The following is a 25,964-nucleotide window of genomic DNA, read 5'->3' as shown; positions in this document are numbered from 1 at the left end:
GTGAGAGCTGTGACACATACCTCAGTCAAGCATGGAGTGTCTCTGGTCTGCAGCTCCAATCCCACGCTGCACAGCTCCTTTCTGCTGCTCAGAAGGCTCTTCATACACGGAGTCCCGCCGTCACGCACCACCTACACACAATTAGAGGTTAACTCAGGTTACACACATGAACGGCCTCACACACAGCACCAAGCCATCAAGAATTATATTAAATCAACCAATCGATCAGTCAATCAGAAGATGGCATTCTGACTCCAACCTCTTTCCTGGAGGCTCGGGTCCTGAGAGGAACTCCTCGGATACGGGCACAGGCGTCCATGGCAACGCAGGCTCGGCGTGACGGACTAGCCACTCACCTGTAGAAGGAGAGAAAGAGGAGAAGGAGAGAGAGTTGAGATGACGCCAAATACATTTTGATATCATTCAATTCTGACTTACTAACAAGTCTCAAAGATAAGAATGAAAAACAGTGATAGGAGCTATAGGAGGATGGGCTCATTGTAAAGACTGGAATGGAATGAATGGAACGGTATCAAACATACGGAAACCACATTTGACTCCATTCCATTGACATCTGCTCCATGCTTCTGCATCTGCATTGCTTGCTGTTTGGGGTTTTAGGCTGGGTTTCTGTATAAGCACTCCGCTGATGTAAAAAGGGCTTTATAAATATAATGTTATTTGATGATTGATTCCATTCCAGCCATTATAATGAACCTGCCCTCCAGGGACTCCTCCCACCAGCCTCCTCTGCTGTACATAGGACCTGCAGCATGTCTTTCTAACTTATCTCCACACATAACTGTAAGGGGTCAGTAAGGAGCAAGATTGGCCAACATAAGCTTTCTGTATCGCTGCTACATGCTACTCTGCATCACAGCATGATAAAGTGGGTAGTTCCCACTGCCAGCGTAGTGGGAATAGTGAGATACTGTTAGACGAAAAGACTGTTCATCCAATCAACACAAAATAGTGAGATAGGCCTACTGATGGATGACAAGACTCCGTCTTTATCCAGTCTTAACACAAACCCTGAGAAACACAGTCATAACAGGAAGTCAGCTGTAGAGGTCAGATGTACAACAGCACAGCCCTCAGTCACATCAGTAAAATAAAGACTGCTGGAGATGAACTGAACTGAGGCACTGAAACAACACTCAGATGAAGTGAAATACATTTAGAGATCAGGTTTCTGTCAGGTTTCCAGCAGCCTTAGATGTTGGCATAGTAACTATGTATACCTGACACCCTGCTTCAGGCCCAAGGCCTGCATGGACGATCAAACAGCCGTAGAGAGAACTGGGGTGTGGACCTGGAGTCTGAACACTAACCCAGGGAAGAACAAAATATTTATAGTGAGTGAGGAAGAAAGTTTCCCAAGAAATGTGAGCTGTTCTTTGACGTGCTGTCCAAAGCAGCTGGTTGAGTATGAGTCTAGACGATTAGTCTCTGACAGGATCACTGTCCTCTATGTATGGGAACCAACCAGCAGAAATAATGGACAGCCCACTTGCTCACCCCCCCCCCCCCCCCCCCCCCAGGCTGTTCTGCTATGCACTGACCCCAATGAACTAGGAAGTCTAACAGGTGCCCCCCCAGGCTGTTCTGCTATGCACTGACCCCAATGAACTAGGAAGTCTAACAGGTGCCCCCCCAGGCTGTTCTGCTATGTACTGACCCCAATGAACTAGGAAGTCTAACAGGTGCCCCCCCAGGCTGTTCTGCTATGTACTGACCCCAATGAACTAGGAAGTCTAACAGGTGCCCCCCCAGGCTGTTCTGCTATGCACTGACCCCAATGAACTAGGAAGTCTAACAGGTGTCTTAGCTCTCGGTTTCTATGTTGCAAGTTGTATTTCCTCATGATGACGGTTTGATGATGCTCAGTTCATCTAACCTATAGCATTTTAGTAAAATAAATAAGACATTTAGGCTTACATTCATGTTCAAATCACAGACTGTACCCACGAATGTACTGTTATGGAGTGTAGGCGAGCCTAGTCCTTTAACATCCAAGCTTTGCCACTGGGCGGCAGACAGGTTTGTGAATAGACGGTATATGTTTTACATTACCATCTAAGAATGGGCTAACAGTGCACAAGAAGCCAATGCTGAGACCATGTCAAACTGTGGGGATATGGCAAAATAGAAACCTACTACTGGTTTAGGGTCTTTGTAAGCAGCTTTGGAGATGTAGCAGCACAATCTGCCATGGCAGGAATTGTGTAAGAGCTAAAATAGGTCAGTCTGAGGCGTTTCAGCATGAATGTGTGGCTATGTGGGTGGAGGGGTGAAAGGGGAAGAGGAATGCAGCAGCACACAGGACTGAAACTACAGCTGACAGTATTCAGAGAACCCTTTCAGTGGACCGTATATGCTACATGACCAAAAGTATGTGGACACCTGCTCATCACACATCTCATTCCAAAATCATGGGCATTAACATGGAGTTGGTCCCCCCCTTCGCTGCTATAACAGCCTCCACTCTTCTGCGAAGGCTTTCCTATAGATGTTGGAAAATTGCTGCAGGAACTTCCTTCTATTATGCCACAAGAGCATTAGTGAGGTCGGGCACTGATTTTGGGCGATTAGACCTGGCTTGCAGTCAGTGTCCCAATTCATCCCAAAGGTGTTCGTTGGGTTTGAGGTCCAGGCTCTGTGCAGACCAGTCAAGTTCTTCCACACCAATCTGTACAAACCATTTCTGTATGGACCTAGCTTTGTGCATGGGGGCATTGTCATGCTGAAACAGGAAAGGGCCTTCCCCAAACTGTTGCCACAAAGTTGGAAGCACAGAATTGTCTAGAACGCCATATGCTGTAGCTTTAAGATTTCCCTTCCCTGGAACTAAGGGGCTTAGCTGAACCATGAAAAACAGCCCCAGACCATTATTCCTCCTCCACCAAACATTACAGTTGGCACTATGCATTGGGGCAGACAGCGTTCTCCTGGCATCCGCCAAACCCAGATTTGTCCATCAGACCGCCAGATGGTGAAGCGTAATTCATCACTCCATTGAACGCTTTTCCAATGCTCCAGAATCCAATGGCGGCAAGTTTGACACCACTCCAGCAGAGGCTTGGCAATCTTAGACTTGTGTGCAAGACAGGACAATGATAGATCTGAAAGCCCATGCATGCCAAGCTCCTATCGTACAGCTGTTGTTGGTGTAGCTACAACATCATCTGCTGGGCTGATACTAGGAACTGCATTCAATAAAGTCTACTGAAAATAGGGGGAGTGGTAGCTAGCTACTTTTGCTAGCAATCTTAATTCTTGCTATTGTGTGATGAGGGACGAGCGGGGGTTATTTACATGGCAGCTCGATTCAAGATCAGGCTGGAAAATAAAGAATATTGTATAGCAATTTCCTAACTACATATTCACATTGTATGGGGAGGTGGTGACAGGCCTACGTGCTATGAAACCACAATCACATAACTAACTGCCATGGCTGACCACAACAAGCAAGCTAGCTGATCAAGCAACGAGCTAGCTAGCTTAATTTACCATTAGAATTTACTCCAAATACGTTTGATTAGTAAACAACGTTTAGTTTTATCTAACGTGTCTTTAGTCAGTATCTTATTAATTAATAACTGTAGCCACATATTGCTAACTGGCAATCAAGCTTCACGTTGTGGCAGGCCATCACACGAGCAGTGTCGCATTTTCACACAGGATGGAAATGGAAATTATTTATTTGACGTGACATCCCAATACACAGCTGTGTCTGTCACATTTTGATTCAGCGTCGACACTGCGCAAATCAATAACTTATTTTAGCGAGCTACTTAGTTAGTGTCAACAAGATAGCGTGACTAACTGTCAAACACTTTAACTACTAACGTTAGCTAGCTAGCAATGGGCCTCGGTCCCATCATCATGTCACGTTACACTAACGTTAAAACAGCTGGCTAGCTGGCGTTAACATATAGCTACAAATCATTGCATAACTGGCTACATCCTGAATATACAATAATGTATCGTCGATTCACCACAACATCGTCTTTCAACCTCCCACTCCAGTCCTGTTATTCCCACCGTTTAGCAAGTGTTGAAGCTAGATGATGTTCCAACAAAAGTTAATTCCATGAAAACAAGACTGATTCAGGCAGTAGTAATCACCCACAGCGCTAGCCACAATAGTGGAATTTGCGGTTTGCCTTCAAAATAAACGTCCCCCATTGACAGTGATACAAATAGTGACATCCTGCTGTATTTGGACTAGATAACACTAAACAAGGTCAGCATTTTGTTATTTAACTTTAACAGAAGACAATAATTGGCTAATTTGACACAAAATAAGAACAAATCTGTTGAAATCACACTGTGGATGTATTAGACTTTTGAATTGCGTTAGGAGTACACCTACAGTGATCTCCGAAAGTATTGGGACAGTGACCATTTTGTTGTTTTTTTGGCTCTGTATTCCAACACATTGGATTTGAAATAATACAACGACTATGAGATTGAAGTGCAGAGTGTCCGCTTTAATTTGAGGGTATTTTCATCCATATCGGGTGAACTGTTTAGAAATTACAGCACTTTTTGTGCATAATCCCCCATTTTAGGGAACCAAAAGTATTGGGACAAATTCAGTTATGTGTATAAAAGTAGTCAAAAGTTTAGTATTTTATCTCATATTCCTAAAACCCAATGATAACATCAAGCTTGTGACTCTACAAACATGTTGAAAGCATTTGCTGCTTGTTTTGGTTGTGTTTCAGATTATTTTGTGCCCAATAGAAATTAATAGTAAATAATGTGTAGTGTCTTTTTTGGAGTCACTTTTATTGTAAATAAGAATAGAATATGTTTCTAAACAGTTCTACTTTAATGTGGATGCTACCATGATTACGGATAGTCCTGAATTAATCGTGAATAATGATGAGTTAGAATGTTCCCATGTAACTTCCCATGTTATTGTAATGGGAAGAGGTTAGCATGTCTTGGGGGTATGATTTTTGTGCATCTGTAGCTTTCTCACTCATCATTATTAACGATTTATTCAGGACTATCCACAATCATGGTAGCATCCACATTAATGTAGAAGTGTTTAGAAACATATTCTATTCTTATTTACAATAAAAGTGACTCCTGTTACATCTGCGCCTGCCACACCCTCTACTGCTCATCCTGTGTCTCCCTAATCTGCCGCCACTCCCCCAGTGCGCGCTCTCTCTCTCTCTCTCTCTCTCTCCCTCCCTCTCTCTCTCTCTCCCCCTCTCTCTCTCTCCCTCTCCCTCCCTCTCTCTCTCTCTCTCTCTCTCTCTCTCTGTGTGTGTGTGTGTGATTGTGTGGGCGGAGACAGGTGTGCTGGAGGCAGAGCAGATCCCCACCAGCTGCAACCTGTTCGATAATCAAGACCTCTACAAATACTCTGTCATGCCACTTCCACGCTGCCAGATCGTAACCGCTGCTCATTCTGTCCGCTCTAACGCTGGTCCCTGTCTCCAGTTCCACAGCTCATCAGTCCTGCTACCCTGTCCTGGACCCAAGTTTTGAGGTAGTATGCAATTGGCATGCTGACTGCAGGAATGTCCACCAGAACTTTTAGAGAATTTGGCTGTACACCCCCCCCCCCCCCCCCCCCCCCTACTGGGTCCTTGGATTCCTCTCTGGACCTGCTTACCCAGCCCCAACTCCCTCGCTCCATCCTCAGCACCTGGCTCCCTGCAACCCTCCTGAGCTTTCCCTGTCCTGCACCCCATCTTCCCTCTGTTTATCAATAAATACCTTGGTTAATTTATCCCAGTCTCCTCGTCTGAGTCTGCTCTTGGGTTCACCTGCTCCGGCCGTGTAGCAACTCCAAAATGACACAATATATTATTTGAAAACAAAAAGGAGATCAGCACACTCTAGGAGCTCAGATACAACAATTTTATTACCAATGTTTTGACAGCCAAGCTGTCTTCTTCAGGGTGTAATGACAAACACTGTGGGTCACTAATTTATACACACTGAACAAAAATATGAACAAAACATGCAACGACTTTACTGAGTTACAGTTCATATAAGGAAATCAGTCAATTTAAATAAAGTCATTAGGACTTAATCTATGGATTTCACATGACTGGGCAGGGGCGCAGCCATGGGTGGGCCTGGGAGGGCATAGGGCAGCCAGGCCCAGCCAATCAGAACACATTTTTCCCCAAAAAAGGGCTTTATTACAGACAAAAATGCTCCTCAGTTTTATCAGCTTTTCTGGGTGACTGGTCTCAGATGATCCCGCAGGTAAAGAAGCCAGATGTGGAGGTCCTGGGCTGGCGTGGTTATACGTGGTCTGCGGTTGTGAGGCCAGCTGGATGTACAGCCAAATTCTCTAAAATGACGTTGGAGGCGGCTTATGGTAGAGAAATTAAAATTATATTATTTGGCAACAGTTCTGGTGGACATTCCTGCAGTCAGCATGCCAATTGCGCGCTACCTCAAAACTTGAGATATCTGTGGCATTGTGTTGTGTGACAAAACTGCACATTTTAGAGTGGCCTTTTATTGTCCCCAGTACAAGGTGTACCTGTGTAATGATCATGCTGTTTAATCAGCTTCATGTTGGTAGAATGGCGCTGGAGGGGATGGCTAACATTTTACGTGCTCCTAACCAACAGTTTTTTTGCGTTTTTTTTGACTGTGTGATAACGCTCTCGGAAGCCGATGTGAACAAGACCTTTAAACAGGTCAATATTCACAAAGCCACGGGGCCAGATGGATTACCAGGACCTGTACTCAAAGCATGCGTGGACCAACTGGCAAGTGTCTTCCCTGACATGTTCACCCTCTCCCTGACCGAGTCTATAATACTGACATGTTTCAAGCAGACCACCATAGTCCCTGTGCTCAAGGAAGCGAAGGTAACCTGCCTAAATGATTACTGCCCCGTAGCACTCATGTCGGTAGCCATGAAGTGCTATGAAAGGCTGGTCATGGCTCACATCAACAGCATCCTCGCGGATACCCTAGACCCACTCCAATTCGCATACCACCCTCGAACAGATCCACGGATGACGCAATCTCTATTGTACTCCACACTGCCCTTTCCCACTTGGATAAGAGGAATACCTACATGAGAATGTTGATAATTGACTACAGCTCAGCGTTCAACACCATAGTGCCCTCCAAGCTCATCACTAAGCTCAGGGCCCTGGGACTGAACACCTCCCTCTGCAACTGGATACTGGACTTCCTGATGGGCTGCCCCCAGGTGGTGAGTGTAGGCAACAACACATCCGCCACGCTGACCTTGAACACTGGGGCCCATCATGGGTGCGTGCTTAGTCCCCTCCTGTACTCTCTGTTCACCCAAACGCTGTCATTAAGTTTCCTGACGTCACAATGTGGTAGGCCTGGTCACCAACGACGATGAGACAGACTATAGGGAGGAAGTCAGTGACCTGGCAGTGTAGTGCCAGGACAACAACCTTTCTCTCACCGTCTGCAAGACAAAGGAGCTGATCATGGACTACAGGAAACGGAGGGCCGAGCACACCCCATCCACATCGGCGTGGCAGTAATGGAGCGTGTCGAGAGCTTCAAGTTGCTCTGTATCAACATCACTAAGGAACTAATGTGGTCCACACACATCAACAAAGTCATAAAGGCACGACAAAGCCTCTTCCCCCTCAGGAGGCTGAAAAGATTTGGCATGGGCCCTCAGATCCTCAAAAAGTTATATAGCTGCACCAATTGGGAGCATCTTCACTGGCTGCATCACTGCTTGATATGGTAACTGCTTGGTATCCGACCGCAAGGCGCTACAGAGGGTAGGCGTACGGCCCCGTACATCACTGGGGCTGAGCTTCCTGCCACCCAGGACCTCTATACCAGGTGGTGTCAGAGGAAGGCCCTAAAAATGTTCTAAGACTCCAGCCACCAAAGTCATATACTGTTCTCTCTGGACCGCACGGCAAGCGGCACATATCTGCATTATCATGTTGCCTAGTCACTTTACTCCTACCTACAGTACAATATACGTATATCAATTACCTTGTACACATCGACTCGGTACTGGTACCCCGTGTATATAGCCAAGTTATCGTTACTCATTGTGTATTTATTCCTTGTGTTTATTATCTTTCTATAAATGTTACATATCCCTGCATTGCTGGGAAGGGCCCGTAACTAAGAATTTCACTGTTACTCTACACCTGTTGTTTACGAAGCATGTGATTGTGGACTACAAGTAATGGAGGGTTCAACCATTGTCTCATTTTACCCCAAGGCAAAACATTTTATTATATTAGCCCACACAGTTACAAGAATGCACTTTCATGCTAGGTTTAGGACCTCATTTTGAAGCTTACAGAGATCCCAACTGATGTATAGAATAATCTTAAAATTATCTACTTTTGTTTAGACACAAGCATCATGAAACCTCTAACACAATAATTGCATTTAACTTGGTAAAAATCCGTTTTTTGGACCTAACTTGCTTACCACTTTTTCTATGTGGTTTCTTCTTTCACAGACTCCATGAAATTGTGACCTCTTCCTAAACATTTGGTCAAATTACAAGTTTTGTGTATGATGTCCTAAAAATAATGGTGGCTCAACTTACCCCTTTGGCTCAACTTAACCCACTCTCCCCTACTAGACTTTAGTTGAAAATCCAACTGCTTCAAAGACACAATGTAAACAATAATGAACTGGCATAGCTGTGATGAGCCTTCACACATTTAAACCAGCCCAAAGCCTGCCTTGACCTGCCAAAAAACTTCAAAAAGGCTGAACGGCCTGCGGCTCGAAAAGAGCAAGTGTTATTCTTCAATCTAATGTATTCTACATTTTCTTGTAAATCGTTAATGGGTTGACGGTTTGTGTATTTTCCAGGAGCTTGCTCGGTTGTCTTGCTAAAAAGAGATTAGGGCATTTTTCAGTTTATCATATATTGGCTCAAATGAGTTACTGTTTTTCGCTTCTCTCTGGAAAATTGTTTCTTTAAATAAATACTTATTAAACATTATTTCTGCGGCAATTTGCCATTATTGGGTATCTTAAATGTTATCATCGAATAGGCTGATACCTATGGATCTTGAGTCCATGAAATGGGGGAAGGCTGTACATTGCAATGTGAATGTTCAACACCCACAATAGGATGAATAGTGAGGTGATTTCCCACAGTTAAAGTTCCCTAATATGATGACGTTGACACTAATATTTATGTAAACTTTTTCGGTTGGTATCACTGAGTAGGCTGATACCCCATTTCATGGACCCAAGTTCTATATGTAAGCCTGTACAGTGCATATACAGTGCCTTCGGAAAGTATGCAGACCCCTTGACTTTTTCCACATTTAGATACATTACAGCCTTGTTCTAAAATTGATTAAAAACCTCTTAAGGATCCGACCCTTTTTTTCAATTTTGCCTAAAATGACATACCCAAATCTAACTGTCTGTAGCTCAGGACCTGAAGCAAGGATATTCATATTCTTGATACCATTTGAAAGGAAATGTGAAATGAATGTAGTTTGAATCACTTTCAATGGGTAACTTTTATTTTGAAGTCAAAACGCTTGTTTCACTATTGTTGATAGTCCTTAATGTGGCTAGCTTCACACAGGTCCACACACCGCTCGCTTTCTCCGGGAGGAAGAAAGCGCAGCCAGACTAATCGATTGCATGATATCCATAGAAATAGAGCTAACACTATTTAATTGTAATTAATAATATTTATATGGTCATATCCATGGTTATATCTGAGATAAGATGCCATGCCAAGCATGAAAAATCCAGTATAAAATAAACTCGTCCAACCCTGGTGTCAACCCTGTTTTTGTCCTCTATCCATCGTTTTTGGAATTGTCTATGCTCCCTGATTGTCTAGCTTTCATTTCGGTGGTTATTAACTAGCTGGACACAGTCAAGGAACTTTAGGAATGTAGATCCATTATAATTTCTACACAGTTTCGATTTGGCTTTAGTCATTTTAAAGAACACTCAACAAACATGCAACATGTAAAGTGTTGGGCCCATGTTTCATGAGCTGAAACAAAAGATCCCAGAAAGGTTCCATATTCACAAAACCTTATTTCTCTCAAATGTTGTGCACAAATTTGTTTACATCCCTGTTAGGTAGCATTTCTCCTTTGCCAAGATAATCCATCCACCTGACAGGTGTGGCATGTCAAGATGCTGATTAAACAGCATGATCATTACGCAGGTGCACATTGTGCTGGGGACAATAAAAGGCCGCTCTAAAATGTGCAGTTTTGTCACACAGCACAATGCCATAGATGTCTCAAGTTTTGAGGGAGCGTGCGATTGGCATGGTGACTGAAGGAATGTCCACCAGAGCTGTTGCCAGATAATGTAATGTTCATTTCTCTATCATAAGCCGCCTCCAACGTCGTTTTAGAGAATTTGGCAGTACCGGCCTCACAACCGCAGACCATGTGTACGGCGTCGTGTTGGCAAGCGGGTTTGCTGATGTCAACGTTGTGAACAGAGTGGTGGCAGTGGGGTCATCAGTTGCTTTCACTTTGCTAATCGAGACTATGCCCTGAAAAGAAAAAGCTAGAAACAAACTAAGCCTATTCGTCTAACAAAATGCAAGTAAAAAAACCAGCATATTTCAAACATCGTAAATGAATAGGTTTATGCTTTAAATACCTCAAAAGTGATCAGCCTCTGTGTTTTACAAACAACCCACTGGGCAAAAACTGTTTCAACAAAACACATTCAATGTGATGACGTTGAATCAACGTGGAAAAGTGATTGGATTTGCAAAAAGTCATAAAGTAAGGTCATTTCGTATTTTCGCTGCTGCTAGGGTCCCCCAAGCCCAAAAACTGATTTGGGGTTTCAATTTAATTGATAGTTAGGGTAGTAGAATGCACAACGCACAATTACGAAATGTGGTAGTGCATCAGCAGTTTTCCTTTTGTTTTGTCAGTCATTGACTGTCACTCAATTAGTAAGCCCATGTCAGCTAACATTTTATTGATTGCTCGGTAAGTTAGTCTAGCCAGATATCTAAACCTTACAGTAATCATGGCCTAATTACTGACCGGGCACACAAGGCATGAGCCCAGGGAGTCTGACCTCCAGCGGGCCCCTATTGATTTTGTTAGTGATTCTCACTCAGATATCATATGAACATGGCATAAGTCATGGCAGAATGTTTAGGATTGCAGGAAATTAGCTTTAAAACTGGAAAAACGTTCCCTCCATCCCATCGCAAAATGTGAAGAGGATGGCACAGTGTAGAATCGCATGAAATTCGTTTTTAAGCTGCCAAATCTTCTCTGTGCCCCATAGAAAAATTGGTAGAATTGCAGAAAATGTGCTTTAAACTGCAACATTTTCTCGACGCCCTATGGCAAAATGTGTGGAATTGCAAGAAATGTACTTTAAAGCTGCACATTTTTGCACAGTTTTGCTGCGAGGTGGACCCCCCCCCCAACCAAATCTCGCTTAGGGCCCTCAAAATGCTAGAAATACCCTGAATAAAGGCTTGTTTTTTCAAACAATAAGGCTGGTTTTATAAACAATTGTCAGGAGGCATGCTGGTGTTTCATTGACAGAATGTAAACCATTAAATGTGCATTAGAGTTAGTGGATAAAATAAGTGCTACAGTGATACTCCACACAGACGCATTGATCTCTTCAGTCAGCTGAGCAACTACCCACTAAACCTTTTTCTTTCTACAATTTATTTTAAAAACATTTTACTTTCAGCACCTTCAATACTCTGCAATTATAAATAAAGACATATAAAGGTTGTGGTGGTATAGAGTAGACTGCGAGGGGAATGCTAGTATTGGACTGTATGTGTGTCTAAAACACTCCATCAGTAGGCTAGGTCTTGTGTCTGATTCCTCCCAATTAGCCAGTTAATCATAGGGTTTCATAGGGTTTGACTATGAGTGAGTGGCTCTCAGCATTTTCATTATTAAACTCCTAGCTTTAGGGAGAGGTGCTAATGAGAATCAACTTCAGCTAATTCCAGTGTTTTCATTCTGGGTGAAATGGCCAGGGTTAGAGTAGTAGTTTGTCCTGGTGATTAATGCACTATAGCTCTCCCCTGCAGCCAGGTGCACTTCACTGACAGACCAGCAGGTGGTAGGGTTTCACAGGCACAGGCATGTTCTAATGTGGGGCATCATCATCAGAGGACCTCAGCTTTAATGGTTCTTGATCACAGCAGGTTGTTGGGACCTTAATTGGGGAGGACGGGCTCGAGGTAATGGCTTGAGCGGAATTAGTCGAATAGTATCAAATACATCAAGCACAGAGTTATTCTCGCTGTTCCAGCCATTATTATGAGCCGTCCTCCCATCAGCAGCCTCAACTGTTCTTGATGTACGCAGGGGCCGTCTCTGGCATTTCTAACACACCGGACCATTTCTTTCCTTGAGGCCTTGATACGGGCCCATTTCTTTCATTGAGGCCCCCACACGGGCCCATTTCTTTCCTTGAGGCCCCCATCATTTTGCGCAAAAGACAGGCTAAAATGCACCAGCCCAGTCAACCCCTGCATGTACCCTTCCTTTGTCACATATGAATACTTTGACTACTTTTAGAATTTATATCTTTTCAAGCCTCCTCAAACTACTGATTCTTTTTTGGAGACAATTCAGTGCCAAGAAAAAGTATATTTTATTTGCTAATTTAATTGCGAATGTCAGCATGAATGATGTCCCATATTGATGAGAGCGACGGCCTCTCTTGGTGAAGCATTGGGAGGTTGATACTGGATTAGCTTCGCTTGCTTTACAGCTGTCAGTTCCCCACTCAACACCCTTCTTCTCTTGTCCATCTCACACCTCTGACACATCCACCATCAATGGAATAGAAGAAAAGTTATATATACATTTTTTATTAATCTTATTGCCTTGTTGCCAATGTGTAACACTCCATTTCTTTCCTCACTCCTGAGCTCAGTTAACCGGGTAAGGTGGTTTTACAAACATGGCTGAAAAGCTGGGCGTAGTATCTCTGATGGTCTGGTGAGAAGTGAGTTCTGATAGTGGCCTGATTCCATGTCTCTTAGAACTGTGTGTGTGTTGATGTTGATAGGTGGGGTGCTGACCCACTGCTTTGGGATCATGGGGGGCATCCGAGCCTTACAAAGAGCCTCACTATCTGGGACTCCAATGTGTAACGCCAAAACACCCACCCAGATAACAATAGTAACACATTTCTCAATAATGAAGAGTAAAATCAGAGCAAATTGAAAAAGAAGCCTCTCACCAAAGAGATAGGTGACATCTGATGTTTGGAATGTTTGATTAGACTGTTGGAATTGAAGAACTACGGCAGGCAGAAGGTGACCCAGACCCTGACCTGGGTCACCTTCTGCCTGCCGTAGACCCTGACCTGGGTCACCTTCTGCCTGCCGTAGACCCTGACCTGGGTCACCTTCTGCCTGCCGTAGACCCTGACCTGGGTCACCTTCTGCCTGCCGTAGACCCTGACCTGGGTCACCTTCTGCCTGCCGTAGACCCTGACCTGGGTCACCTTCTGCCTGCCGTAGACCCTGACCTGGGTCACCTTCTGCCTGCCGTAGACCCTGACCTGGGTCACCTTCTGCCTGCCGTAGACCCTGACCTGGGCCACCTTCTGCCTGCCGTAGACCCTGACCTGGGTCACCTTCTGCCTGCCGTAGACCCTGACCTGGGTCACCTTCTGCCTGCCGTAGACCCTGACCTGGGCCACCTTCTGCCTGCCGTAGACCCTGACCTGGGTCACCTTCTGCCTGCCGTAGACCCTGACCTGGGTCACCTTCTGCCTGCCGTAGTTCTTCAATGTTCCATTCTTAGAATTTACGCATTCTAATTCTATGGCCATGTCTAACAACCACTGTACCGCGACAATCTAATTCCAATGGGCATTAGTGCATGCAAAGCAACTATACTGGACACCATAACCCTATAGTGAGGACTGCAAAAAATGATAGTGTGATTAGGTTAGGTATACCATTTTAGTGACGTTAATCTGCTGGTCCTGACTGTGTTGGACTCTTACCCATAAAACCATGCCTCCCCTCTTTTTAGCATTGTAGGCTTCACATAGCCTTCCAACGCCAGCTGTTTTGCTCAGTTTCGTCTGTTTGTAGTTCAGCTTTTATGACCATCCCTATACTGTTGTTACTGTGAGAAGTGAGATGGTGGCCATAGCTGGTAGTTTTCCCTCTTTTTTTTGGGAAGATGGATGCCTTTTTCTGGGTAATTAGTAGGCAGTCATCATTAGAACAATTTTCAGCCAATCCCATTGTCCCTGAGGTTACACATCTAGCCAATCACTCTAATTGCACAGTTCAGACTTATCTAGATGACATCTATTGACTTTGTCAATTAATTTAAACTGTGAAATTGAGTGGGTTTTCTATCATCAGACAAAGGAGAGTAAATGCACCCCATTCCAGTCTTCCTAACCTAACAGATCTGACTGTGTTGTCAGATTCTGGCCAGAAGGGGGCAGTAGTTGCCCACCCAGGACAAGTCATGTCATATATTCCCCTCGTATTTATGTCCTTTATCTATATGTTGTTATCACAGGAGGCTGCTGAGGGAAGAATAGCTCATAATAATGGTCGGAACGGCATCAAACATCTGCAAACCAGGTGTCTGATGTATTTGATACCATTCCACTGATTCCGCTCCAGTCATTACCACAAGCCCATATTTTTTTATTTAACCTTTAACTAGGCAAGTCAGTTAAAAACAAATTCTTATTTTACAATGACAGTCTACCCTGGCCAAACCCTCGCCTAACCCGGACGACACTCGGCCATTTGTGCGCCGCCCTATGGGACTCGCGATTATGGCCGGTTGTGATCGACCCAGGGTCTGTAGTGACGCCTCTAGCACGGAGATGCAGTGTCTTAGACCGCTGCGCCAGTCTGGAGCCTTCGAAGGTTTAGGTACCACCAACCTCCTGTGGTCTTTATGCAGGAGTATACTGCTCTTTCAAGTCTCACTGAGCATTACGGAACAGTATCCAACCATATTCAGGTGGAGGGAACATTTGTTACTGTCATTCTCGTGAAAGAAAGTGAGAGATACTTATGGTGCATAAGATGACAGACAGAACCCTAGCCATTAACATATAAACATTCTCCTATTGTCTCCCTGATTTGTAGAAAAAACGATTGTGTGGTAAAAGGCTCATATAGGTTTGCTGTGAGAAAGACAAATGAATAGGGGAGGTGGGATGGGATTATGTCTCAACTGCAGCACTGTTGGCAGACTAATGTCACACTTTTTACTGTTTTTTTCAATTGTTTAAGCACAATTTTGAAAACAGGGCCCGGTTTGTCAAAACACTACACACAATTAGCACAACCCTACACCAAAGTAGCACAACACTTCAGATCATTTGCAAAATGGAACACGTGTCAAAACTATACACAACTTCATAAAAACAATATTTTGTTACCATACGAAACACACACATTTCATATGACTTCAATCTTTTTGAACTAGTTACACACTGCTGTTGCTAACCTAAAACACTTTTAGCAAGTCTAATTGTCAGTGATTAGAGTACTGTAAATGAAGTACACAGAGAAAGTGCAACTATACAAACATTACACAAGACCAATGCTGCAGACTGAGGAAAATATCATTTATTTCTCTCCATATACCCAAATCAGTCAACATGGAGAATCACAACAAAACATGTCCCAGTTTTCATGCTACTACAGTAGTGTGCATAACACTGTTAGCTCAGCAAACAGACAAACAAACATAAAATACTGTATCCAGTACAGGTTACAATTACAGTAAATGACAAAACATAAAAAATAATCTGAAAAAAACAGACAATATTGTACAGAAAATACTACAGTAAACATACTATACATTATCTCTTCGCCTAGCTGGATCTGGCCAGAGAATTTCATCAACATCACAAGCAATATCCTCATTAGCAAGACAACACGGGAAGAACCGTCTTGAATGTCGAATCCATCCTTGCACAGCTGCGGCGTCGACTTGGTCACAGGCGTCCTCTATGGCCTGAATGAGGAGTACCTGAGCCTGGGGCTGGAGATTGTAAACCGTCCACCGCCATGCTGAGAAAAACTCTTCCATAGGGTTTAGAAACGGAGAGTATGGTGGAAGGTGTAGTACTGTCAACTGTGGATGGTGTTGAAACCAGTTCTGGACCAAAGCAGAGCGGTGGAATGACACATTGTCCCAGATGACAGTGTATTGCATCTGGTGCATTTCATTACCTGCTGTGACGATGTGGTGCAATCGGTCCAAAAACGCGAGAATGTGAGGTGTGTTGTAAGGGCCCATTTTGGCATGACGGAGGAGAACCCCATGCTGTGAAATGGCAGCACAAAGGGTGATGTTACCCCCACGTTGCCCTGGGACATTGATTATAGCCCTGTGGCCAATGATATTTCTGCCTCTCCTTCTTGCTTTTGTGAGGTTGAACCCTGCCTCATCAATACATATGAATTCATGCAGGATTTCCTCAGCATCCATCTGCAAAACTCCCTGAAATACAGTGAAAGACAGTCAATGTAAAAAAGTCATGTGTACAGTATGCAACATCACAGTGCTAAAGTGAACATACTCATGCCGCAGCCGTTTGACCCTCTCTGAATTCCGTTCAAAAGGCACTCGATAAAGTTGTTTCATTTGAACCTGATGTCTTTTCAGGATGCGTGCCAGTGTTGACTGAGAGACCTGATGGACATTATTGAAAATGGCATGGTCACCGATAATGTTGGCTTGTAGTTCTCTGAGCCTGATAGCATTGTTGGCCAAAACCATGTTTATTATCTCCCTCTTGTTCTTGCATGAATATGGGCCCCCTTCCTCCTTGTCGTTCCCGACCCTCAATCCTATGTAGAGAATAATACATGTAACTTACTGTACAATGTCACAGGAAGGGGTATCACAAGTGCTGATATGGTGCATACAATAAGCGGCTGATTACTCTAACTGTAGACAGATCTTTTACCTGTTTTCCTGTCAAAAAGTCCTTATGACAGATGCCACTGTATATCTGCTACGATTTGGCTGAACTCTGTCCAGCCTCCCTCAGCATCAATCTGTGGTTCACAACATGGTCCACTAGTGTTGCACGAATGTCATTTGATAAGTTTGGTCCTCTTCTTCTTTGTGCACCTTCTCCTCCTGCTTCAGGTCTTCCTCGACCTCTGGCTCGGCCTCTGCCTCTTCCTCTACCTCTATCTCCTTCTCCTCCTCTGTGTACTCCTCCTCTCACCCTCACTCTTCTTCTGACTCCTTCCATTTTGGTTGAAGGCAGGTGAACCTACCTGCTGCATTTTTATAGTGCTTAAACCTGATTGGTGTGTCTACAATTTAGCAATCATGTGTTTGTGCACCTGATGGCTGTGTTTAACAGATTGGCTCATAGGTGTGGTCATTTGACAGTCAGTGCTTTGGAATTGCAAGGAAGTGACATCATGATATACTTCTGTGTCTGATGTATACAAGTGTATTTAGTGTTTTGCAAATCAGTGTGTGTAATGTTTTGCAAATAGTGTGAAGCTGACAATGTGCTTACAGTTGTGCAAATCTAGCCTTGTGTTTTGCTCCTTGAGTGTAAGGTTTTGCTAATTGTGGGAAAAGATACATTTTAGTGTGTAAGCAATCGTAAAAAACTGTAATATAGCATGGCCATACAGAATCCCCTGAGTGTGCTCTCAGCTGACCTACTGCTCAATTGATTCTGGAGCTGTGGTGTGTGTGTGTGTGTGTGTGTGTGTGTGTGTGTGTGTGTGTGTGTGTGTGTGTGTGTGTGTGTGTGTGTGTGTGTGTGTGTGTGTGTGTGTGTGTGTGTGTGTGTGTGTGTGTGTGTGTGTGTGTCCAGCAGTTACTGTCTCTACTGTCTGTTTTCTGACACACAGCCAGTCTGGGGAGATAACCATACAAAAGCAATCACTGAATTACCAGCATCTTAACATTTTCTACTGCTCAGGCAATTATCTCCTGTCTCCTGATACAAAGCAATGCAGACACACACACACACACACACACACACACACACACACACACACACACACACACACACACACACACACACACACACACACACACACCACACACACACACACACACACACACACACACACACACACACACCGCTTAATCTGTGATGCCAGTGTTCTGCAGTGAAAATGATTGCTTTTAGGTTAGTGGGTCCTGGGAGATGTGTTAAATATGTTAATACAGCTGTAAGGAAGATCAGAGGCTCAGAGAGACTCCGAGCAATTTCACTGTTCAGACCATGGCCAAGAAGAGGGATACCCCCAGAAACCCCATAACCCCTCGCCCCTTCCCCAAATACACATACAGTACATCAAGCCGCTCACCCCCAGCCCCTCACCCCCAGAGACTTACAGGGTTTGTAACTCAGTCCTGTTCCCTGACTAGACACCTGAGAGCGCAGCAGTCCCCCTAGGGCCTAGCTTACCTCTATCTTAGTGGATGCTACTAGAAGGGTCTTGTTTTACAAGCACCTGGCTGGGTAAAATGCTGATATAGAGTATCACTAGGTAAAGACAGTACAGACAGACCATAGGCAGCACAGGACAGGATTTATCTTCATAATGATGTTGGAGTTAAAACAGTTGTAATAGCGGTTAGGAAAGCTTTGTCAGGTGTTATTTATGAGATGAATTTAATCAGGTTTAATTGATGCATGAATATTTAACTGTTTACCTCTAACCCGCTGTGGTGTAGCAGCCTCCAGGGATAGAGGGATCAGTAGGGTAGAGTCAACCTGATCAATGTTTTAAACTCTTAAAACAATGTTTCGGCAAAAATGTCTGAAAATATCTGAATTATTTAATGACCGTAATATCTAATCAGACTTTTAGATTAGCTGTTTAATATCACATAATTATCCTCATGATACCGATAGGGGTTTTCAGGCAGTACATGAGTGTATCCATATGGTTTGGTTCTGTACAGTGCATAGTGTTACATCTAAGCCTAATCACCACATGGTATTCCCTTTGTATATCAAATCAAATCAAACTTTATTTGCCACATGCGCCGACTACAACAAGTGTAGACCTTACCGTGAAATGCTTACTTACAAGCCCTTAACCAACAGTGCAGTTCAAAAAGAGTTAAGAAAATATTTACCAATATAAAAAAGAAAAAATTATAAAAAGTAACACAATAACATAACAATTACCAGGCTATATATAGGGGGTACCGGTACCAAGTCAGTGTGCGGGGCTACAGATTAGTTGAGGTAATTTGTATATGTAGGTAGGGGTGAAGTGACTATGCATAGATAATAAACAGCGAGTAAGGAGCCTGTTGGTCCTAGACTTGGCACGCCGGTACCACTTGACAATTTTATGGTCTTTCCTCTGACACAGCCTATTATATAGGTCCTGGATGGCAGGAAGCTTGGCCCCAGTGATGTACTGGGCCGTACGCACTTCCCTCTGTAGCGCCTTATGGTCAGCTGCCGAGCAGTTGCCATACCAGGCGGTGATGCAACCAGTCAGGATGTTCTCGATGGTGCAGCTGTAGAACTTTTTGAGGATGTGGGGACCCATGCCAAATCTTTTCAGTCTCCTGAGGGGAAAAAGGTTTTGTCGAGCCCTCTTCACAACTGTCTTGGTGTGTTTGGACCATGATAGTTCGTTGGTGATGTGGACACCAAGGAACTTAAAACTCTCGACCCGCTCCACTACAGCCCCTGTTAATGGGGGCCTGTTCGGCCCGCCTTTTCCTGTAGTCCACGATCAGCTCCTTTGACTTGCTCACATTGAGGGAGATATTGGTTGTGCTGGCACCACACTGCCAGTTCTCTGACCTCCTCCCTATAGGCTGTCTCATCGTTGTCAGTGATCAGGCCTACCACTGTTGTGTCGTCACAAACTTAATGATGATGTTGGAGTCGTGTTTGGCCATGCAGTCGTGGGTGAACAGGGAGTACAGGAGGGGACTACACACACACCCTTGAGGCGCCCCAGTGTTGAGGATCAACGTGGCAGATGTGTTGTTGCCTACCCTTACCACATGGGAGCAGCCAATCAGGAAGTCCAGTATCCAGTTGCAGAGGGAGGTGTTTAGTCCCAGAGTCCTTAACTTAGTGATGAGCTTCGTGGGCACTATGGTGTTGAACGCTGAGCTGTAGTCAATGAAAAGCATTCTCACATAGGTGTTCCTTTTGCCCGGTTGGGAATGGGTAGTGTGGAGTGAGATTGAGATTGCGTCAGCTGTGGATCTGTTGGGGCAGTATGCGAATTAGAGTGGGTCTAGGGTACCCAGGAGGATGCTGTTGATGTTAACCATGACCAGCCTTTCAAAACACTTCATGGCTACTGATGTGAGTGGTATGGGGCGGTAATCATTGAGACAGGTTATCTTCACTTCCTTGGACACAGGAACTATGGTGGTCTACTTGAAACATGTAGGTATTACAGACTGTCAGTGAAGACAATTGTCAGTTGGTCCGCACATGCTTTGAGTACACGTCCTGGTAATCCGTCTGGCCCCGAAGCTTTGTGAATGCTGACCTGTTTAAAGGTCTTGCAAACATCGGCTACCGAGAGCGTTATCACACTGTCATCAGAACAGCTGGTGCTCTCGTGCACGCTTCAGTGTTGCTTGCCTTAAAGCGAGCATAAAAAGCATTTAGCTCGTCTGGAAGGCTCGCATCACTGGGCAGCTTGCGTCTGGGTTTCCATTTGTAGTCCGTAATAGTTTTCATGCCCTGCCACATCCGATGAGCGTCAGAGCCAGTGTAGTAGGATATGTACAGTTGAAGTCAGAAATGTACATACACTTAGGTTGGAGTCATAAAAAAAAATTAAAACTCGTGTTTCAACCACTCCACAAATTTCTTGTTAACAAACTATAGTTTTGGCAAGTTGGTTAGGACATCTACCTTGTGCATGACACAAGTAAGTTTTCCAACAATTGTTTACAGACAGATTATTTCACTTATAATTAACTGTATCACAATTCCAGTGGGTCAGAAGTTTACATACACTAAGTTGACTGTGTCTTTAAATAGCTTGGTAAATTCCAGAAAAGTATGTCATGGCTTTAGAAGCTTCTGATAGGCTAATTGACATAATTTGAGTCAATTGGAGGTGAACCTCTTTGCTTGACATCATGGGAAAATCAAAAGAAATCAGCCAAGACCTCAGAAAAACAATTGTAGACCTCCACAAGTCTGGTTCAACCTTGGGAGCAATTTCCAAACACCTGAAGGTACCATGTTTATCTGTACAAACAATTGTATGCAAGTGTAAACAACATTGGACCACGCAGCCATCATACCGCTCAGGAAGGAGACGCGTTCTGTCTCCTAGAGATGAACGTACTTTGTTGCGAAAAGTGCAAATCAATCCCAGAACAACAGCAAAGGACCTTGTGAAGATGCTGGAGGAAACAGGTACAAAAGTATCTTTATCCACAGTAAAACGAGTCCTATATTGACATAACCTGAAAGGCTGCTCAGCAAGGAAGAAGCCACTGCTCCAAAACCGCCATAAAAAAGCCAGACTATGGTTTGCAGCTCCACATGGGGACAAAGATCGTACTTTTTGGAGAAATGTCCTCTGGTCTGATGAAACAAAAATAGAACTGTTTGGACATAATGACCATCGTTATGTTTGGAGGAAAAAGGGGGAGGCCGAAGAACACCATCCCAACCATGAAGCATGGGGTGGCAGCATCATGTTGTGGGGGTGCTTTGCTGCAGGAGGGACTGGTGCACTTCACAAATTAGAGGTCATCATGAGGTAGGAAAATTATGTGGATATATTGAAGCAACATCTCAAGACATCAGTCAGGAAGTTAAAGCTTGGTCGCAAATGGGTCTTCCAAAGGACAATGACCCCAAGCAGACTTCCAAAGTTGTGACAAAATGGCTTAAGGACAACAAAGTCAAGGTATTGGAGTGGCCATCACAAAGCCCTGACCTATAGAAAATGTGTGGGCAGAACTGAAAAAGCGTGTGTGAGCAAGGAGGCCTACAAACCTGACTCAGTTACACTAGCTCTGTCAGGAGGAATGGGCCAAAATTCACCCAACTTTTTGTGGGAAGCTTGTGGAAGGCTACCCGAAACGTTTTACCCAAGTTAGACAATTTAAAGGCAATGCTACCAAATACTAATTGAGTGTATGTAAACTTCTGACCCACTGGGAATGTGATGAAATAAATTAAAGCTGAAATAAATCATTCTATCTACTATTATTCTGACATTTCACATTCTTAAAATAAAGTGGTGATCCTAACTGACCTAAGACAGGGACTTTTTACTAGAATTAAATGTCAGGAATTGTGAAAAACTGAGTTTAAATCTATTTGGCTAAGGTGTATGTCCGACTTCAACTGTACGTACGGTCACTGTGTGGACGTCGTCGTCGATGCACTTATTGATGAAGCCGATTACTGAGGTGGTTTACCCCTCAATGCCATTGGATGAATTCCGGAACATTTTCCAGTCTGTGCTGGCAAAACAGTCCTATAGCGTAACATCCACTCAATCTGACAACTTCCATATTGAGCGAGTCACTGGTAGGTCCTGCTTTAGCTTTTGCTTGGATCGAATTATGGTCAGATTTGCCAAATAGAGGATGGGGGAGAACTTTGTACGCATCTCTGTGTGTGGAGTAAAGGTGGTCTAGAGATTTCTTTCCTCTGGTTGCACATGTGACATGCTGGTAAAAATTTGCTAAAACTGATTTAAGTTTGCCTGCATTAAAGTCCCTGCCCACTAGGAGCGCCGCTTCTGAATGAGCATTTTCTTATTTGCTTGTGGCCTTATAGAGTTGGTTGAGAGCGGTCTTAGTGCCAGCATCGGTCTGTGTTGCTAAATATACAGCTACGAATAATATACAGTGGGGGAAAAAAGTATTTGATCCCCTGCTGATTTTATACGTTTGCCCACTTACAAAGAAATTATCAGTCTATAATTTTAATAGTAGGTTCATTTGAGCAGTGAGAGACAGAATAACAACAAAAAAATCCTGAAAAACGCATGTCAAAAATGTTATAAAATGATTTGCATTTTAATGAGGGAAATAAGTATTTGACCCCTCTGCAAAACATGACTTAGTACTTGGTGGCAAAACCCTTGTTGGCAATCACAGAGGTCAGACGTTTCTTGTAGTTGGCCACCAGGTTTGCACACATCTCAGGAGGGATTTTGTCATTAAGGTTTCGAGGCTGATGTTTGGCAACTCGAACCTTCAGCTTCCTCCACAGGTTTTCTATGGGATTAAGGTCTGGAGACTGGCTAGGCCACTCCAGGACCTTAATGTGCTTCTTCTTGAGCCACTCCTTTGTTGCCTTGGCCGTGTGTTTTGGGTCATTGTCATACTGGAATACCCATCCACGACCAATTTTCAATGCCCTGGCTGAGGGAAGGAGGTTCTCACCCAAGATTTGACAGTACATGGCCCCGTCAAATGATGCGGTGAAGTTGTCCTGTCCCCTTAGCAGAAAAACACCCCCAAAGCATAATGTTTCCACCTCCATGTTTGACGGTGCAGATGGTGTTCTTGGGGTCATAGGCAGAATTCCTCCTCTTCCAAACACGGCGAGTTGAGTTGATGTCAAAGAGCTCCATTTTCGTCTCATCTGACCACAACACATTCACCAGTTGTCCTCTGAGTCATTCAGATGTTCATTGGCAAACTTCAGACGGGCATGTATATGTATTCTTGAGCAGGGGGACCTTGGGGGCGCTGCAGGATTTCACTCCTTCACAGCGTTGTGTGTTACCAATTGTTTTCTTGGTGACTATGGTCCCAGCTGCCTTGAGATCATTGACAAGATCCTCCCGTGTAGTTCTGGGCTGATTCCTCACCGTTCTCATGATCATTGCAACTCCACGAGGTGAGATCTTGCATGGAGCCCCAGGCCGAGGGATATTGACAGTTCTTTTGTGTTTCTTCCATTTGCGAATAATCGCACCAACTGTTGTCACCTTCTCACCAAGCTGCTTGGCGATGGTCTTGTAGCCCATTCCAGCCTTGTGTAGGTCTACAATCTTGTCCCTGACATCCTTGGAGAGCTCTTTGGTCTTGGCCATGTGGAGAGTTTGGAATCTGATTGATTGATTGCTTCTGTGGACAGGTGTCTTTTATACAGGTAACAAGCTGAGATTAGGAGCACTCCCTTTAAGAGTGTGTTCCTAATCTCAGCTCGTTACCTGTATAAAAGACACCTGGGAGCCAGAAATCTTTCTGATTGAGAGGGGGTCAAATATTTATTTCCCTCATTAAAATGCAAATCAATTAATAACATTTTTGACATGCGGTTTTCTGGATTTTTTTGTTGTTATTCTGTCTCTCACTGTTCAAATAAACCTACCATTAAAATTATAGACTGATCCTTTCTTTGTCAGTGGGCAAACGTACAAAATCAGCAGGGGATCAAATACTTTTTTCCCCCACTGTAGATGAGAACTCTTGGTAGATAGTGTGGTCTACAGCTTATCATAAGGTACTCTACCTCAGGCGAGCAATACCTCGAGAGTTCTTTAATATTAGACATTGCGCACCAGCTGTTATTGACAAAAAGACACACCTCGACCCCTCGTCTTACCAGACGTAGCTTCTTCTCTGTTCTGCCGGTGCATGGAAAATCCCCTCCGCTCTATATTATCTGTGTCGTCGTTCAGCCACGACTCGGTGAAACATAAGGTATTACAGTTTTTAATGTCCCATTGGTAGGATAATCGTAGTTGTAGGTCAGTACCCCCCCCCCCCCCCTCCCAAAGGTGCGGATTCCAAACGCACAACCTTAAACAAAAACAAAAACAAAAAAACAGGGATGGTTAGGGTGGGTGTCTAATGTCGGTGGCGGCTCTGGTGCAGGACGAAGAACCTTCACATCCCGCGGATCCTCCTGCATCGGAGGCGGTTCTGATGCGGGACGAAGAACCCTCACATCCTGCTTATCCGCCAGCAGAGGAGGCTGCTCCGGTTCGGGGCATAGTCCCCGCTCCGCCAGCTGATCCCTCTGCTTTCGTGTCACCGGACCGTGGATCATCGGCGGAGACTCTGGACCAGATAATCTTGTTTCTCATGGTCTGAGAGACCTTTTGGTGCCTTTTGGCAAACTCCAAGCAGGCTGTCATGTGCCTTTTACTGAGGAGTGGCTTCCGTCTGGCCACTCTAGCATAAAGGCCTGATTAGTGGAGTGCTGCAGAGATGGCTGGGTTTTGGGAAGTTTTTCCCATCTCCACAGAGGAACTCTGGAGCTCTGTCAGAGTGACCATCAGGTTCTTGGTCACCTCCCTAACCAATGCCCTTCTCCCCCAATTGCTCAGTTTGGCTGGGCGGCCAGCTCTAGGAGGAGGGTTGGTGGTTCCGAACTTTTTCCATTTAAGAATGATGGAGGCCACTGTGTTCTCAGGGACCTTCAATGCAGCAGACATTTTTTGGTACCCTTCCCCAGATCTGTGCCTCGACACAATCCTGTCTCGGCGCTCTACAGACAATTCCTTTGACCTCATGGCTTGGTTTGTGCACTGACATGCACTGTCAACTGTGGAACCTTATATAGACAGTTGTGTGCCTTTCCAAATCATGTCCAATCAATTGAATTTACCACAGGTGGACTCCAATCAAGTTGTAGAAACATCTCAAGGATGATCAATAGAAACAGGATGCACGTGAGCTCAACAGGAAAGGGTCTATGTAACAACTGTCTTCAAAAATGGACCAAGGCGCAGCGGGAATGTGGATACTCATAGTTTTTTTAATAAACTTAAGTAAAGCATCCACAGGCAAAAACAATAAACGATACTCACGAAGAAAGGAACTGTTTTGCAGGCACACAACATGCAGTGCAAAAACAACTACCCACAACCCCAAAGAAAAACACACACTACTATATAGGACTCCCAATCAAAGCAACTCAACACACCTGCCTTCAATTGGGAGTCCAATCACCCACACAACATTTAACAAACACAAACCCCCTGCCACATCCTGACCAAAACTAACACAATTACGCCCTCTGCTGGTCAAGACGTGACAGTACCCCCCCCC

General features: G+C 44.3%; 1 protein-coding gene across 6 annotated transcripts in view; it reads right to left on the bottom strand.

Annotated features, from left to right (window-relative positions):
• Window positions 1-4,154, bottom strand: part of LOC106586515 (A-kinase anchoring protein 11) — a 30,141-nt gene extending 25,987 nt beyond the window's left edge. For 4 of the 6 annotated variants that reach the window (XM_014173902.3, XM_014173907.3, XM_014173906.3 and 1 more), the window contains exons 1-3: window positions 4,045-4,154; window positions 260-356; window positions 21-131 (exon numbers count right to left, since the gene is read on the bottom strand). In XM_014173902.3, the coding sequence (XP_014029377.3) occupies window positions 21-131; window positions 260-319 (171 nt within the window). In that variant the 5' untranslated portion in view covers window positions 320-356; window positions 4,045-4,154. Of the gene's footprint in view, window positions 1-20; window positions 132-259; window positions 357-1,241; window positions 1,327-3,998 lie in introns of all 6 variants that reach the window. The other 2 variants (XM_014173904.3, XM_014173903.3) reach the window with 2 other exon arrangements.
• Window positions 4,155-25,964: the final 21,810 nt, after the last annotated feature.

Source organism: Salmo salar, chromosome 25, assembly GCF_965601325.2.
Source record: "Salmo salar chromosome 25, fSalSal1, whole genome shotgun sequence".
NCBI lineage: Eukaryota > Metazoa > Chordata > Actinopteri > Salmoniformes > Salmonidae > Salmo > Salmo salar.
This window is presented reverse-complemented; position numbering and strand designations above follow the sequence as displayed.